This window comes from Brassica rapa, chromosome A09 (assembly GCF_000309985.2).
Source record: "Brassica rapa cultivar Chiifu-401-42 chromosome A09, CAAS_Brap_v3.01, whole genome shotgun sequence".
NCBI lineage: Eukaryota > Viridiplantae > Streptophyta > Magnoliopsida > Brassicales > Brassicaceae > Brassica > Brassica rapa.
In genome coordinates, this window is record NC_024803.2 from 13348764 (window position 1) to 13367844 (window position 19081).

The window sequence follows — 19081 nt, forward strand, 5'->3', positions numbered from 1 at the left end:
TGTTTCTCGAATCTGCATCGAGACATCATAAAATATCTAGAATTTCCAGCAAATTGGCTTTTAAGGGTACATGAGGACAAATTTTGAAAACAGACAACCCAAAGCTGCTAAGTGCTAAGTCACTCATTTCTTACGTAAGTGAAAGCCTGTTGGGATCCGGTATTGACACCACCAGCTATCCCAATATCTTTTTCAATGGAACTGTGGGTGGGATTGTGGGACATGTCAATTATTTCCAGTTATACAAATTTTGTTCTATAAACAGAAATCAAATTTAGTCCCATTTTAAGAGATCACTAAAACCAACCAGCACATTTGTAACTGAGAACTAATAAGTATCTTCGGTTTGGTTTTGATCCGATTAGTTTTATTTAAGTTACCAACCAAAAGAAGAGCTCAAAAAGAAACGCACACAAAACTCTCCAAGGAAATAAATCTGAAAAACTTTTACATAACATCAACAGATTTGAGAACTGGAATACTCTGCTCATCACAGAAGAAATCCATTGGGTCAACACTCGTTTTCACCGCCACCAATCTATCGAAATTGTTCTTGAAATACTTCACTCCCCAAATCTTTCCCTCTTCGTACTTGGTCTTCATATTCATCCCAACGTTATACATCCCCAAATCAACATCTCTAAAATTAACATAAGCTCCTCTTGGTGATTTTGAAACATAAGGAGTCATAAAATCGTATAAACTCTCGACCCATCTCATATATATCTCTGTATCATTCTTGTTCTTGTCTTCTTCTTCTTTCCAATAAGCCAAATACTGAATCTCATAGAGGTTCCCTCCTCTATGTGGGAATGGTATTTCATTTTCCGCAATCTCACTCATTCTCCCACCAAATGGAGTGAGTATGATCTTTGCTAGCCTAGCCTCTGGCGCGTAGGCTCGCTTCCAAAGCTCACGAATAGCAGTTTTTGGTATCGGTTTTTGAATAAAATCGTCTTTGCCCTTGAAAGATCTCGACGTACGCTTACGCTCCGTAAGAGTATTCATTGATTCTCCTTTAATAAACCAGAGAACTGACTCAATCCAACTCATCTCTCTACAATCTCCTATCTTAAGACCTAGTTCCGGAAACTTCTCTTCTATTAACGTTAATAAATCGCTTACCGGACCAAGATAAAGTCCAGGGAACGAAGCGTAAACTGCTGTGTCGTTAGATCTCTGCAGCATAGCTCTAATGAAAAGATTATCAGGAACCTTATCCGCGATATACTGCCAATTGTTGATGGTTCGGACAGCCTCCTTCTCAGATGTTTTCGTGACGTCAAAGACAGTTACTACTGTCGGAACATCGACCAATCTAATCTTCCATGCTAAGACAACGCAGAAACTCGACCCTCCACCTCCACGTATAGCCCAAAACAAATCCTCACCCATGCCTTGTCGGTCAAGAAACCTTCCACTCGAGTCGACTATATGCGCGTCAATTACATTATCTGCAGATAAACCGTATCTTCTCATCAATGTACCGTACCCTCCACCTCCGAACTGCCCTCCTACGCCGACGGTGGGGTAAAGACCGGCCGGGAAGGCTAGTGATTTGCTCAATTTCCCAATCTCGTAGTACAATTCACCAATTGTAGCTCCGGTTTGAACCCAACCGGTCCGGTTATCAACATCTAGTGTAATAGACCGGAGATTTCTCATATCAATGACAACGAACGGTCCGGTTCTGGCGATGTACGAGAATCCCTCGTAGTCATGACCACCACTCCGTGTCCTGACGTGGATATCGTGAAGCCGTGCGCATTTAATCGTCGATTGAACATCGGTGGCTTGAACCGGAGTGATGATTGAGATCGGTTTAGGTGCTTCGAGAACCGAGAATCTTGGATTCTGTATGGAAGAATTCAAGATTGAGAAGAAAGAAGGGTCTTCAGAGGTGTGTATGACTCTAGGTTCGACGGTGAAGTCGTTTATCCCGCGAGAGAGACAGCTGAGAAAGTTTTCGTGATTGGATAGATGAGCAAGAGTAAGATTCAACAGAATGAAATGAGTAAAGAGAGAAAGCCGAAAGCTGAAGAACTCCATTTTTTATGCATAGACTGAGGATAGACGGGAAAGATGGATATGAAGTACTGTATGTTTTCTTCTTTTTTATTTTCATATCTCTATTATTAAAGAGATGTGGGCTACATACAATTCTTTTTGTAAAAAAACTGATTCCATTCGACCAAAATACGAATGATGTTACTCAGGATGTTACTAAAGAACATGATTGGTTTGGTTCCTTTTCTGACAATTATTCTGCAGCTTGTTGAGTGTTACCAACGTCACGTGTCTGCCCACTCTTGCAGCCACCAACCTCACGTGTCTGCCCACTCTTGCATCGAACATTGAGTGAGTTTTTTTTTGTTTAATCTTCTCGTAAATGATAAAATAGTACTAATATAGTGATAAATAGTAATATTTTATTGAATAAGAAATAATAAAATTTAGGTAAAATGATATTTGAAATAATAATGTTTCAAGGTTTAAAACATTTTAGATCCAAATACTAACTGCCTATTTGGTAATAGGAACAGCACAAACTGGAAAATAATACATGTATGGCTGCGGTTTGTGAATTATTCAAAACGATATTTTAATAGAATAAATGGTGTAGATAGTATTTGATCGGTGAAAATATGATCTACAATACTAAAGATTTATTCGATTTATACAAATAATAATCATTGTGAATATAATATCTTTAAATCACAAAAAATATATATCACTATAATAGTTCTAATCATAAATTAAATTGTTTGGTGTTAGTTTCATAATATTTTTTGTTTATAAAATTTAAATACTACAATTGAACTGAAATACAAATATAACTAATATTTTAGATATATAAATTATATTTTGGGACGACAAAAAAATATAAATAATATTTTGGGTATTTTGGCATTCATTCATTTTTGGTTCCACTGGGGTATTTTAGATATAAAAATACATAAACCGTTTTAACTATTTAATTATATGAGTATATTAATAAATAAAACAGATTTGGATAGATGCATTTAGTATTAAAACAAGAAAATACATTCATATAAATTTTCAAATTTTATTTTTAATATAACTTTAGAAGATGATTTTTTATATCTTCTTACATTAATATCTATTATTCATCAAAATTTTAAAATATAAATTTTCTGCACATAAAGACATTCTTACATCAAATCTCAGAGGATTTATTGTTCAAAACCAATTGGCATATTTCCCTCACAACAATTGAACCATACTTATAATTAGCTTCTTTTTTCTGTTATAGCTAAAAAAAAAACATACCACACTATGTGATCAATTGTTGATTGGTGACAATAGGATAGCGTCCACAAAATACTGCATTGAAGTTGAGCTGGCAAGAAGCGAAGGAAACACTATGAGCACCCTCTTAAGATAAATAATTTGCAAAAGACATAGGGAAGTTTCGGATCATATTTCATTAGTGTGTGTGACATTCAGACCAGATACTTTTCTATTTTACACTGCTAAAGAATTAGAGACTGTAACCATTTCGGTTTTAGAATGATGGAACAGAGAGAGTATCATTGCAAACGTATGATCATACAAGCCTTGATAAAATTCTAAGTTTCCAGCTTGAAGACAAATTGCATCTAAAAGATGAGTAATGTGATATGTTCAATAGTGTATTCTATGACTATAAGAGAATTAAGCCTGATATGAGAATGGAAGTATAAAGAAGAAAGCTAAACAATCTCAAGGAATAGAGAAGTCAACATTCATAGTTGGCTGAAGTTTAGTCGGCTTAAGAGGAAGTAAATACTCTGAGCATACCAGAGGGTTTAATGTTATATGGTTTTCTAGGTTATATACATGTATGTTCTCTTTCACATTTCTTATGCTTAATGATGCGTGCAAAGCGAATGTGGCCATGTGACATTCACCTCTAATCACCATGAGATTGTGACCATGTTTTTTTAAGCATCTTCTAATAGGTTTGGATTATCATACACGATTGAGTCGCTAATTCATGTAAGTCAATCTCATTGACTTTTTTAATTGCAAGTATTAAGCAAAATATATTTAAGAAAAGAAAGAAAAAAGTATAGTTGTTTTATGTTTCAAGTTTGGAGATCAATGCAACAACTTAACGAAAGGCTTCTTAACTGCAAAAATGATCCATATGGAGCAACTACGATTCAGATTACAAATCATCATTCGAAGAGTATCGTTATCCTCTAGCTAATGTGAAAATTCTAGTCCATATATCATGAAGTTCGGACAAATTATCAGACAACAAACAATAAGGTGCTTAAAAATTAAGGCGAGGTCAGGAGATTCGAACATGCCAAAACCAAACTACGTGACTGTGAAACATTCGTGAAGCAGACAAGCCTTGATTCACATATCTTTGATAGCTTCTCTCTTTAAATCAAGATTAAAAACTCGTAAAACACAAACCAGTAGCCTATCATTTGATGATTTGTGGTCTGTTGCTGCGAGTTTTCGACCTGGTTTTGTGGACTTTTGGTGGTATATCAACCGTCAAAGCATACATTTTTACAGCAAATAACTCTTGAGGAAGACCCTTCTGATCCTGGATAATAGTATTGGAGAAGAAAAAACATAAATGACTAAACCAACAGTTCCTAGAAACTATCTTAAGATGAAAAGAAAAAATAGACAAGAACTCAACCTTTGTCTGATAGAGATGTAACCCACATCGTCGAAAGAGCTCTTTAAAGTACGGATTGGATCTGGTGATGCTACGATCCTCTTTATCCAATACAAATCCTGCTCAAAACCAAAAAAACAATGAAAGATCAGCTCTTTTGTTAGACACAGAACTTTTCATAAGAACAGCAAAAGTGAGAGCGAAAGAAACCTTTCTTAGCGAGATTCTCTTTCACAACAAAAAACCCACCGGGTTTAAGGCATCCCTGAGATCAACCAAGAACACGACATTACTTGACTTCAGTGCTTATTTGACCCTCGGAATAAAAAAAAGGGTCTTTACCTTTGCTCGGTTGAAGAAAGAGACAAAATCATCGTCAGTGAGATGCCCAATGCACCATTGAACCCATATGACATCGTACCTTTGAGCAGGTGGAGTAAACTCCTATGATCATATAAACATTCACCCAAAAGAATGTGAAGGAGAATCAAAAACAGAGGAAGCAGAAGAGACACCACAAGAATGACAATACCTGAAGAGGTACACAGAAAAAGTTAGTTGCTTTGTGCGTTTCTGAGCCAATAGATGCCAAATTCTCACGTGCAGCATCAAGAAACTGCGCTACAGGCTCAAGAAGATCAACCTAAGATCAAAAAAGAAACACAATTATACCAAATGAAACTAAAAACAGAGAACCCAATTTATAGAACATTCACCTCGTTGAAGTACCGTATCAGAAGATTCTTGGTGATCCTTCCAATGCCAGAACCACAATCTGCAAATGATTTGTGTTGATTTTCAAAGAAACACACATGTACATAAACAGGCAAGAAACACCAATGAGGGGAGGAGAGTACCAAGAGCCACTAGATGCTGATTTGCTCCTCCATTAACTAATCTTTCTTGGATAAGAGTCTTTAGAAAAACCTCACTTCCTGTAATATCAGCGTCATTCACATGCCCGTATCCTCCTAATACTCCATCAACAGAAGCTTCAACACCCTTTAATTAAAAAAAAAGAAAGTCTACAGCTTTAGAATCTAAATTAAACGAGTTAGGGTTACACGTTTGCTTGGAATAGAAGCTATACCAAATCTGAGAACTAAGAACAAAACAAATTCAACTTTCTTCAACAAAGAATCAGAAAAGATCTGAAAATGCTTACTTCCCAGTAAGAAACACCGTCTCTGTACCATTGGGTTTTCTTGGTTTCATCTCCTTCTTCACCGATTGCTTCTCTCCACATCTCTTGGGCGCTGTTGAACTCTTTACCCTCGGAATCTACGCCACTAACTTCCATTGGATCCAACGAGCGAGTTAAGACGCTTCTTACTTCTCTTCTCAGGTGACGCAGTGACGGTGGCAAAGCAGATGTCGTCGTCGTCGTCGACGGCGGCGGGATATGGTTTGGGTGGTTGCAGTGGGAGTATCCAGTGGAAACAAATGGGCTGTAAAGAGAAAGAGACATTTTTTGTTTAATTATTGGGCTTTCTTTTAGGGTTCTGTAGATTTTAATTTAATTTTTTTTGTCACCATTTTCATATGTTTTATTATCATTTTAAACATTTAGATAAATGGTGATAAATTTTTAAATGATAAATATATATGTTATTATAATTTGATTTCATAGTATCGTAAGATGTCAATCTATTATTAAAAATGTATTGAAATTAAGCTACTTAATTATAGTAAGAATTTAAATATTTTTTAATCAATTTATGATGTTTTTACATTTTGTAGTAACTAGTTTAATTATTAATAAATTTTATTTTTATAATAAATTAAATAGTATATAAATATGTTGATGCATCTAATATGTATTTTGTTATTCCCCAAAATTTATCCAGTTGTATAAGAAAACTATTCAGCAGTTTTCATTCGATTAAGTGATGTTTACCAATAGAGTCAAAGAGTTTGGTTCATTGATGGATCTTATTGTACACAAAAACTAATCATATTAAAAAGATTTAAAAATGACGACAATTATATTGTAAAATATGGTAGGAATTATAGAAACATACAAAAGAGAAGTAGTTGATGAATTGATTCTCATTCTCCTAAGCATTAACCAACAAGTAAGAGCATTTTTAAGAGATACTCAAATCCTCAAATTTTAAGGTTTTTTTTCGAATCCTCAAATTTTGAGTATCTGAACAGTGAAACCTCAAATTAAAGGTTTTACTATTCGGGTCTTCAAAACACTATTTACTTTTCATTTAAATATTTATATATATATATATATATATATGTATTATTAATAAATAAAATACACTAATATGTTCAAATAAAATAAAAACTAATATGAACTAATGAGTACATTGTATGAGAACACCTGTGAGTAGTTTATATTTTCAATTGTTATGAATTAATGTATATTTTATGTTATTATTTATGTATATCGTGTTCTAATAAATTGTATTTATAAATATTGAGTTTAACTCTTTACCCTCGGAATCTACGCCACTAACTTCCATTGGATCCAACGAGCGAGTTAAGACGCTTCTTAGTTCTCTTCTCCGGTGACGCAGTGACGGTGGCAAGCCAGACGTCGTCGTCGTCGACGGCGGCGGGATATGGTTTGGGTGGTTGCAGTGGGAGTATCCAGTGGAAACAAATGGGCTGTAAAGAGAAAGAGACATTTTTTTAATTATTGGGCTTTCTTGTAGGGTTCTGTAGATTTTAATTTAATTTTTTTTTGTCAACATTTTCATATGTTTTATTATCATTTTAAACATTTAGATAAATGGTGATAAATTTTTAAATGATAAATATCTTTATATATAAAGAAGGGTTTCAATCCCTCCTGGTGATGCCACCTAGGAATCCAGGTCACAAATTCATGTGATGTAATGGCTACACGTGTCTATTTAAATGAAACTCTGTGTTTCATTAAGTCGTGTGTGTTATTCGTGTGGGCTTTAGTTATAATTGGGCTTTCGATTAATTTCTGAGAATAACAGCTCGCTTATCATCTCCGCCTAGATGAAACGACGTGTTTTCGTTTAGGGTTAAACCTGTTTTCTTCTTCGCCTCTCCAGAGCTCAAGCGACAATGGTGATTCTGAAAGTCCGAAGAGACAAATCGTCGTCCAGAGACTCCGAATTACGCTTCGTTACAGTCGTTTTGAGTTCATTCCTATCCTTCCAGACGTTTCGACGCCACATTCATCGCCTTTAAGATACATCTTAACTCCATCGAGGCTCATCAAAGACGATGCCACATTCAATGTTACTTTTATCTGTTCAAGGAGGTGATTTCAGACCTATAAATAAGTAGTCCTTTATCTCTAGAATATCATATCACAGTTTCTGATACTTAAAAAAAACTCAATCCCAGTAGAATGGAAATTCATATGTTATTCTCCATGATCTTAAGGCTGGCCAGTGTTCTTCCATGGTGGAGTCCGATTGCTGAGATTCGGGGAGGGTGGGTCCAAATGTCAAGCGTGGTGGGGAGTAGATGGGGTTGACATGCTCCTCCTTGATGCTGAGGTTACTTTTATATAAAATCTTAAAAGATAGTGTTTTAACAATTCCGGTGACAAATCTATACCTTTTTATTCATCGTACAATCAAACTTTTTATCCCACTCTTTGTTTAATATCTTTGATTATTTTTCCAATGTATGTGGTTGCTCAGATCTTAAATCTCTTAATCATAGTGTTTTGGTATCATATTTTTCCTCTTTGCAATATGATTTGAATCTGTTGTTTATTATTATTTTTTTGTTGGTAATCGTTTTCAGGCAACACTTATTCAAGTGTTCATTGTCTTCCCACTAGCAAGCGACTGGGTTCTATGTTTTACTTTGATTCCACTTGGTGTTATCAAAACTATAGGCCCTCCGAGGAAGTGATTTTTAAGTTATTACAACCACATTCAGTTTCTCATGTTCTTTATCCATAACACCCTCATTCAACTTTCCATCACTTAAGGCTGGTCTCGAGAAACACTGGGAACAACCCAGATCCTTCATTGCTGGAGGATATGCCAAGGTTGAACCACTGAGCATATCTGAGCTGAATGAGTTCGTCATCACAGCCGAGCCTCAGGTTGTACAGAATTTTTTTTTTGTTCTACATTTTCGTTGTCTAGATCATGAATGTGATTCTAACAATATTGCAATGTAGGAGATTGAATTTGTCTGCACTGGAATGGTGAGTGAAATCAAGATGGACAAAGGCTGGTGTTACGTTTCCTGCTCCAGGTGCACAAGAATCTCCAAAGAACTGTCTCATTTTTGACTTGCGTGTCCTGCAACAACACATGCGTTTTTGGAGTGCTCCGGTATACTGGATCATTTGTTTTTCCCCGTTTTGAAAATTCTCACATACAGTCAAAATGGTTTTCATACAATTTATTACAAGGTACCGGGTGGAGATGAGCATTGCTGACGACACAGATGAGGGTCTATTTGTGGCTTTCGATGGAGTACGTAGCATTATCTAACGCTGGCATTGAAGGTTACAAATGTGTGGAAATCTCATCTGCATGAACATCCTCCATTGGTCCTGCCACCAAGAAGCCTCGCCTTTCAACAATTTTGAATGTGGTCAAGAAGGTACGAAAGGCTTAAGGGAACATGACGGAGTTTCTAGAGTCAGTTTTATTCTTTCAATTATGCTTAGCCATCAATGTTATTTTTTTAACTTTGAATTCTCGAGTCAGATTTCCTCTTTGAATAGTGCTTAGGCATCAATGTTTTTCTTCTTCAAATTTTCTCCTCATCTAGAGTTTGCTATGTTTTTTCTTAGCTATCGTGAAAATGGTCTTCAGTTTCAGGCATACTCTGAGTTTAAAACCGAAGAATACAAATATACAATACTCTGCGTTCGGTCGTAGATACATTTCATAATAAGCTAACGACAAATAATAAAGCATAACTAAATAACCAATGGCTCAAGATTGAAAATACACTTTTTCCTTCTACAATTTATAAAGCCATTCAAAAACATATATATTGAGTTTAAGAACCCGCCACAATACCCAAGTAATTACTACACAATCAAAAGATACATCCACCCAACTTAGACGATATACTTAATCAACTTCCACTTCTTACATCCATGTAAATTATCTACCAAAAAACCGAGATGTAACGTTCCAGAGCTAAACGAAAAGACTGCTCCATTAAAAATAAATAAGCATTAAGCACCACTGAAACTTTATATTCCATAAATTCCAAAATTAAATAAAACACACAAATTTTAGAAAAGCTTTAGTTTCTTATTTATAAGTAAATTCTTCTCTTAGTTCAATATATTTATAAATAATTTTACAAATAAAATTAGTAAAATTATATTTTAAAATAATAATTATATAGAATGATACATTTAAAACTATATTTAATTGTACATATATATCTATTTGTATAAAAGTAGAAGGAGAGAGGATATTCAGCTTTATTTTTTTTAATATTTGTGTTTTGTTTCGTTTTTAGTAGAGATTGATTTTAAATATTTGGTTGTTCCAATGATTATGGATATTCAGAATTTTTTATTCTGTCGCTAATGAATCAAATTAAATTTAATAGATAAAATATTCAGCCATACTCATAATAATACACCTCAATACATCTTTATAGCTACGATCTAACCATTTTTATTACAAATTACTCTAAGCACTCACTGTAAACATGTCTTCACAGCTGGAAGAACATGCTTATCAACAAGACATTGAAATAATTCTAAATTACCTAATGACTTATATTTTATAACATATAAATATAAATTATATAAATATAAATATAAATACAAATATATGTTGAACAAAACAAAATACGAACACATAATTAACTTTATAGGAAAACTCGGCCGTAGCAAATTATAAGAATAATACAAGTATTAGAAAATGTAAAATAATTATATAATAAAAAATAAATTTCTTTATTAGCTAGATAAAGATGTGACTTTTAATAAAAATTAAAAAAATGAATAATAAATTTATTTTAGAATAATTTTCACAATTTAAGATAAATTTTTTAAAAAAAAATTATTTCCCGCCCGTAGGGCGGGCCGACCCTAGTATCTTATATATTAAAACAGAAGTCATGACTTCTTTTCATGTGTTATTTTATAAGTTTGGACCATTCCTAGAAAATATCATATTTTACATAAGTTCATTATTATATATTTTAATATCTTTATCTTCTTTTTTGAAATAGAAATGAATATATTTAAAATGTTCTAACAAAATATTTTTAAAATCTTCTTAGAATCTTTTTAAATTTACTTTCAAAAATTAGTTAGTTTTAATTTAAATTATCATAAAATATAATTAGAAATTAAAATTGAATATAGTTTTGGTTTATAAACGAAAATTTAAATAAAATGAAATTAATTAATTTCACAAATACATTTACTAATAATTTTTAAAGATTTTGATAGAAATAAATATTTATTTTTATTTTAATTTTTTCAAAAATAATTTCTAATAAAATAAAAATCATGATTTTTTTATGAGTGATATTTTTATTTGGACCATCATTTAAATTTTATATTAAATGTATATCACTAATGCTAATATACATAATATTTTTAACTACTTTAATCATAATATCTTTTATTTTTTAAAATTAAATTAAAATTTTAACAAATCTCTTGAAGAAGATTATAATAAGATCTTAATTGTCATAAATTGAATATAAATATTTTCAACTAATTTTGTAACTAGTAATAAATGTTACTAAAAGAATAAAATTATATCCTATTTTATCAATTTTATAATAATATCTATCATTTTAAAATGAAAATGTTATATTGAACAAAATATGATAAAATTATTTTAAATTGATAAGTTAACATATTTTATTTTCATAAATATAAAATATTTATGCTAAAAATATAATATGTTGGTAGAACGGGTTAATATTAGTAAACTATATAATACATGTACAAACATTTAACTTATCTTAAAAATTTTAATATACAATAATATATTATATAAAGTTAATAAAATTAAAAAATTACTAAAAAAATCTAGCGATTTGAATTACAGATCATGATTATAAATAAATTAAATACAAAATTGTTTTCATATATGTTGTTTCATGCATTAAAAAATTTAGTTTAGTAATCAAACGCAAATTCAATAAGACAAATATATAATAAGCAACATATATATGTGATGATTTTAATTTACAGCATGAAAACTATAAAATTATTATATTTGGCATAATTATACAAATATTTAAATATGTGAGTAACCTATGTTACATGGAAACATAAGCGGGTACGTGGAAGCGGAAACGTATGGAATCGTAGAAGTGAGATTTTTTTAAAAAAATAGGAAGTGGATATGTGTTGGAAGCATATATATATATATATATATAAGTATTTTTTGAAAAACAAAACTAGAACTAAAATTATATGATTTAAATTTAAAGTATTTATTCATTTATAATAATTTTGAAATGATTTCATATTAAAATTGTGAAATATACATAAACTAAAATTAAAAAAAAATTATTATATTAATTATTATTAATACTTTATAATTAATTGACATAATATATTTGAATATATGATTTATCTTTAATAAAAACCTCAATGCATAAAGATAATTTATAGTATTAATTTTAATATTTGTATATTTCTATTCTCTCTATTCAATACTATTAAAATTTGATTTTATATAAATGAAAAACTATAGTTTTATATTTTATTGATATAAGACATTGTGTTTTTTATAAAGGACGGAAGCGTGATTTCAAAACGGAATCGTAAGTTTCTAACATGTTTTTAAAGAGAATATTTTAGAAGCATTGTGGAAGCGAGATTCCGTAAGCTTCCACAAGGTTCCAATTCCGATTCCGATTCCGAAGCGGGAAGGAAACGTCCGATAAAGCTTTCATGCAACGTAGTGAGTAACATTAAAAGTATATAATAATTATGTAAAACAAATATCTATATATATAAATGTGAAAATATATACCCGCACGGTTGTGCGGGTGGAAATCTAGTATGTTATTATAATTTGATTTTATAGTATCGTAAGATGTCAATCTATTATTAAAAATGTATTGAAATTAAGCTACTTAATTATAGTAAGAATTTAAATATTTTTTAATCAATTTATGATGTTTTTACATAGTATATAAATATGTTGATGCATCTAATATGTATTTTGTTATCCCCCAAAATTTATCCAGCAGTTTTCATTCGATTACGTGATGTTTATCAATAGAGTCAAAGAGTTTGGTTCAGTGATGGATCTAATTGTACACAAAAACTAATCATATTAAAAAGATTTAAAAATGACGACAATTATATTGTATAATATGGTAGGAATTATAGAAACATACAAAAGAGAAGTAGTTGATGAATTGATTCTCATTCTCCTAAGCATTACCTAACAAGTAAGAGCATCTTCAAGAGACCTTTAAATCTTCAAAATTTAGAGTTTTTGTTTTTTTAACAGATCTTCAAACCCTTAAATTTTGAGGATCTGAACAGTGAAACCTCAAATTTAAGGTTTTACTATTCAGACCTTCAACACTATTTATTTTTCATTTAAATATTTTATTTATATATATATATATGTATTATTAATAAATAAAATACATAAATATGTTAAAATAAAATAAAAACTAATATAAACTAATGAGTACTTTGTATGAGAACACTATGTGAGTAGTTTATATTTTCAATTTTTATGAATAAATGTATATTTTCTCCCAAAAAAAATGTACATTTTATGTTATTATTTATGTATTTTGTGTTCTAATAAATTGTATTTATAAATATTGAGTTTATATTTTCAATGTGTACATATTATTTACCTGTATAAAGTTTAGTGATTATAAGTAGTTTATATTAAATTTAAGGACTAAAAGGCAAATTATTTAAAATTTTAAAGATAATTTTGAGGGTTTTTTTTGGAACAACTCACTCTCAAACTTTTATTTTGAAGATTTTTTACTTTCAAAACGAGGTTCCTTGGAGATGCTTTAGGTTAGGTAGAGACTCCTTTTGTTCGCTTCTGAATTTCTGATTGTAAAAAGAGCGGAAGGGACGAAGGGTACTAACAAAATTAGGTGGTTGACGAAAGTCTATTTTTATTATTTTCAAGTCCCAACCGAATCATATATGATTCAACTTTGATGAGTTTTTTTTTTTTTTGAAAAAAAAAATACTATATGAGTTAACTTATAGAAATATGTCGAAACTGATTTTTTATATTTAATGCAATGATTTTTCACATTACATAAGTAAATACTATAACATTACTACATTAGTAGTATATGATGGATATGTTTACTCCACTTATTAAAATTAGGGTTGAGTGAAAAACTAAGAAATCTTGGAACGATACTTAATGTCTATAGCCCGATCAACTATTTCCACTTTGTAGTGATATTTTTGAGATGGTTGATGTATTAATATTTCATAATACATCAATATATACGTGTTACAACATTCAACATCAAAAATATTTTACGAAGAATAAAAATTAGATGATAATCCGCGCGAAAACGCGAAGAGATTTTTTTATACTAATGTTTGTTCATTAAATGGTTTTAACATTTTGTAACACTCCAATTTTTATCGATAGTAAAATAACGAATACAAATGTTGGTTTTCTAAATGTAACATCGTTGTTGAAGAGTTAACATACTACAATTTATTTTTATTTTTTTTAAGATTACATATGCACAAAAAAATAAGTTTTACGGTTGTCACAAATCACAAAAATCAGATAGATAACATCGATTGTGAAATGACGAAAGTGGATTAGGTTTTCTGCTCTTGATTTGTTTACTATTAACTCTCCGTAAGTGATTTTATTTTCTTTCTTTATAAAATTGTGTTTTCTTTCTTGTTTATGTTTCACTGATATAAGTTTTATTTTTTGTGTTTAACTTCTTCTGTGAATTCGGTGGATTGCACAAATGTCAATTTAAAAATATGGACATCTGTAAAAATTAATTTCATTCCAGATACATCTCTAAGAATCAAAATTTTGAAAAAAATCACCAGTAAACTATATTCACAGGTTAGTGTTCAAATCTAATATATCAAGTTGTTATAGAATATAAGTGCAGACTCAAAATATAAATGTCTATCTAGTATATATTCACTAAAGGTTTAAAAATCATATAATTTCAGTACAACAAAACAAATTACTTATTTGATTAACCTACGCTTTTAAGGTTTAGTTACTTAAGAGTATACTGATAAAAATATATATAATAATTTACAATTCTAGTATATGTAGACTATGTATAAACTAAGAATTGTTTAATTTATTAAATGATAAACTATGAACTTCTAGTAAATAGTTCAAATCTATCACTCTTACAATTATACAGCTAGATAGAGTATTATGGAGAAACAAATATTAGACAAATGATCAAATCTTTAATTTTCGAACAAACTCAAAAGGAGGTAATTGTAATCTTGTCATGATATTTCATTAAAAGCTTTTCAAGAATAAAAATCAAGACTAAAATATTTAATATGAATGAAATCATATATATATATATATAGTGCTTCCAATATTATAAATTACTTTGATTTGAAGAAGTGTATTTCTCGTATTGTCGGGATCAAAGAATATATTAGAAACAACCTCTAAAAATAATAATTTGGATACATAAAAGTATATACATTAGAGTAAATACATAAATCAAAACCAATACATTTTCTTTATTTAAAATAATGTTTTGGTAAAGAAATCAAAACAATTATTTTATGTACTTTATATGGTATATAATTAAACTTTAGTGATATTGACATATATATATATATATATTATATTTTAATATAAATATTTATTATTGACACTTAATACTCATATGATTTTATTAACATTTGTATATTTGCTCTAACAAAAATTTAAACCGTTAATCACAAAAATTTAATGTGAGATTTATCAATACAAATTTTAAAATTAAAACATTAAGATCTCAACAATTTTTCAATGCAAATTTTGAAATTAACAAATTTATATATTTTATATAATCCGCTTCTTATTATTTGAGGAGCACTTTTATATATAAACCTTTATCCCATGTGTGATTCACAACTTTGCTATTTCTTAGGTGTCAACACCACATTCCACCTCACAACTTTTTTTAAATAACCCTCTTTGACCTAGACTAATTACATATCATGCCATTGCTCAAAACATATAATGTATGTTTCATTTTATGTATCTTGATTCTAAGCATTTATTCTAAGCATCTTACCAAAAACATATAGTTTCATTTCATGAACGTGTTCACTAAATTTAGAGTATTGAAACTTTTTATACATCCATGTCACGATACTATTGTATAAAATCTGAACTCTATGGATAATATAATTTATATGCCATGTTAAGTTATACCGATACCATTTATCATCCCTATCAACTCGAGATAATATTATGTCATCGGCCATCATATTATATTTATGTTATATAATTTATTATGCTGAATAAACCAGAAACAAGATTATATACTATGTTGTGCGATTTGTCTATGTGTTGTTGTATATTAGTTAATTATTATTAGTAATATGTTAGCATAATATTTGTGTACACTCGATCATATCAACAATTTTTTATTCTGATTATAAACACTTAGATACAATACAAAGATATTACTTGAAAATGAAACATATAGTCCATGATATATTTGAATGAATCGGAAAAACGCTGTCATTGGATCTTGATTAAGCTATATTTCCTTAAGGGAGTAAATCTCGGTGTCAAATATTGAATGCTCCAATTCAAAAGAATAATCAAAGTTGGTCATGAAATTTGAGTCAATCAAATATTTTCGGAATGATTGACTTTCGTGTTTGTGGTATTTCAATTATGGGAAGTCTATTGTATTCTTTCCAATTTTAGAGGATAATATTCGCACTGATTGATCAATCGTGACATATGTCATAGTAACATAAGATGTTAAATCGCTATTGTCAAAATTTTGAATAAATACGCGATCAATTATGGATTTTTTGACGTGATTTTAGGGTTATATGCAATTATGGATTTCTTAGTCAATATAAATTTTTTATATCCATTCATTTATCTATAATACTAAACAAAATCACTAAAAATTATTAACCTTGATGTTATGTGGTATAATGCGCAATGTACCATCAAAATTTATGTTAATGAACTACACAGCAAGTTCCATTGTCTACTATGTTCTAACTAAATCATATCATAAGAATTTTAAGCTTTGTTGTGTAGATTTTACACACACTCTGTTAAAGACACTTGCGAATAATACTAAAACATTTTAGATATATTTTTAAGTTATTTGAAAAAGAGTATACATTCATTATTGATATCTTGCATATTTACATTGTTTTATCCATTTATTCATGTGCATTTTCATCATATAGTTTAGGATTTAGCCATGTCTAGGTTGCATTTTGCATACATATGTCTCTATCAGGTAGTTGAGCACCACATGGAGTTTCTGGAGACATTTGAGTGCATTTGGAGCTCAAAAGGAGGTGATTAGAGTGAGCTTTGGACGAGCACTGCTGGAGCGACCTCTCGGAGCGACGGCATGAGGTCGCTGTGCACCACATCCCGGAGCGACTCATCCAGAGCGACACAGCAAGGTCGCTCGCGTTTTCATCACTGGGAGACGCGAGAACAAGCTCGGAGCGACCTTCCAGAGCGACGTGCTGAAGTCGCTCCCGAAGCTTGGAGCGACGTCCCAGAGCGACAGGAAGAAGTCGCTCGCGAATTCACCACCCGGAGACGCGAGAACAAGCCCGGAGCGACCTCTCGCAGCGACACAGCGAGGTCGCTCCCGAAGCTTGGAGCGACTTGTCGGAGCGACAGTCTGAGGTCGCTCCGTGTTTTGTTTCTGCTCGAACTTGTGTTTTCTCAAGGGCATTTTGGTCATTTCATTATGCACGTTTTTATTTTCTAAACCTATGTTTTATTACTCTGTAAGCCACCAGGGGGAGGATCATCTTTTTTTCTTAGAAAAACCACCAAAAACCTTTGGAAAGTGATCTCTTTGAATCAATTGATCAGTTTTATTATTGAAATTCTGTGTTCTTATTTATATTTTGTGTTTCTCTGCATGATTAATCTGAAATCCACCATGGGTTTAAGAGGAATCATGGAGATTAGTGAGTAATCACCTTTTGAATTCATGGGTTAGGGAGATTAAGGGTGATTAGGTTAGAACTAGGATGTTTTAGTGTAGATCATTCATATTGCCTTGCTAGTAGAGTGAACATAAAGCATCTTCTGAGTTGGCCACTCAGTTGTTGATCCTTAGGCATTTCTCACCCGAAAGGTGTTCGATGAAATGCCCGAGATAACTCTCCTAGACTTTTAGCATACCTTGCCAAAGACATTTGTTGTTAAAGATGCTAAGATAGCTAATAGACTTGTTAGTAATGATTGCTTTCATATATTCAACCAAAGACATTTGATGCTTGAATTGTGTTAAGTAAATGAACATTCATCTAGACATAGAGTTTGTTTAGGATTGTGTCTAAGCTTAAGGTTAATAGATTGATTGATCGTTTGCCATCTTTAGTTCGAGGCTTGATCACCCGATGTCTAATCCCTATATCCATGAGTTCTCTTTTCCAATAGTTAAGAAAGTATCGTTTAGTTATTCCTATTAATTAGTCATAGTTAAAAACCCATCTAAATCATTGGTTGCACTTAGATTAAGTGATTACTTGCATTCTCGGTGCTTTAGTATCTCTCAGAACTGGTTCGACAATCATTTATACTACAGCATTTGTCTTAGGAGCCTTGAAAACTCCTAACATCAAATTGGCGCCGTTGCCAAATTCTGAGTCGATTTGAACATTGAGATTTAGTCAATTGCTTGAGACTAAGTCATTTTTATTTTCTTTTGTTACTAACTCTTCTTCACCTCCCTTTAATCTACAGGTGTATGAACTTGAGGAGCAAGGGTCCATCAAACCTAGTTCCAAGAGCAGCAGACATCAGAGCTTTAGAGAGAGAGTGTGCTAGAAAGAGAAGAGAAGAAGACCATCAGGCTCAATTGCAGAGACTGAACACTGACATGGGAGACGTTCATCAAGAAGATGCAGGCGTCAATGGCGCTAACAACAATGGTCCACCTAACCAACAGCGAGCAGCTCGCCCCATTGGCACTTACGACCGTCCCAACATTCATGGTCATAGATTGGGAATCCGAGCACCCGCCGTGGCAGCCAACAACTTTGAGATCAAGTCAGGACTCCTCAACGTGATCGAGAACAACAAGTATCATGGCTTGGCTCTCGAGGATCCATTTGATCACTTGGACAGGTTCGACAGCTACTGTGGGTTGTCAAAAACCAATGGTGTGTCCGAAGATGCTTTAAAGCTCAAGCTATTCCCTTTCTCTTTGGGGGATAAGGCACGTCAGTGGGAGAAGTCTCTACCCAGCGACTCCATTACCACTTGGGATGACTGCAAGAAAGCATTCTTGGAGAAGTTCTTCTCTACTTCAAGAACTGCT

General features: G+C 31.5%; 2 protein-coding genes and 1 long non-coding RNA gene across 3 annotated transcripts; 1 reads left to right on the forward strand and 2 right to left on the reverse strand.

The window, feature by feature from the left end:
* Positions 1–314: 314 nt before the first annotated feature.
* LOC103839175 (berberine bridge enzyme-like 27) lies at positions 315–3889 on the reverse strand. The gene has a single exon (XM_009115665.3). It carries the CDS (start codon positions 2047–2049, stop codon positions 448–450), a length of 1602 nt encoding a protein of 533 aa, XP_009113913.1. The 5' UTR covers positions 2050–3889; the 3' UTR covers positions 315–447.
* A 296-nt stretch (positions 3890–4185) lies between these two features.
* Positions 4186–6125, reverse strand: LOC103839174 (alpha N-terminal protein methyltransferase 1). The gene is made up of 8 exons (XM_009115664.3): positions 5808–6125; positions 5500–5644; positions 5359–5417; positions 5175–5285; positions 4985–5086; positions 4853–4907; positions 4664–4761; positions 4186–4564 (listed from the first exon to the last, which is right to left on the reverse strand). The coding sequence occupies exons 1-8, from the start codon at positions 6108–6110 to the stop codon at positions 4439–4441; spliced, it is 999 nt and encodes a 332-aa protein (XP_009113912.1). The 5' UTR covers positions 6111–6125; the 3' UTR covers positions 4186–4438.
* A 240-nt stretch (positions 6126–6365) lies between these two features.
* Positions 6366–9463, forward strand: LOC108869820. Its single transcript, XR_001956256.2, has 4 exons — positions 6366–7892; positions 8018–8133; positions 8387–8693; positions 8772–9463. It is a non-coding gene; the product is annotated as an uncharacterized LOC108869820 (long non-coding RNA).
* The last annotated feature ends 9618 nt before the right edge of the window (positions 9464–19081 follow it).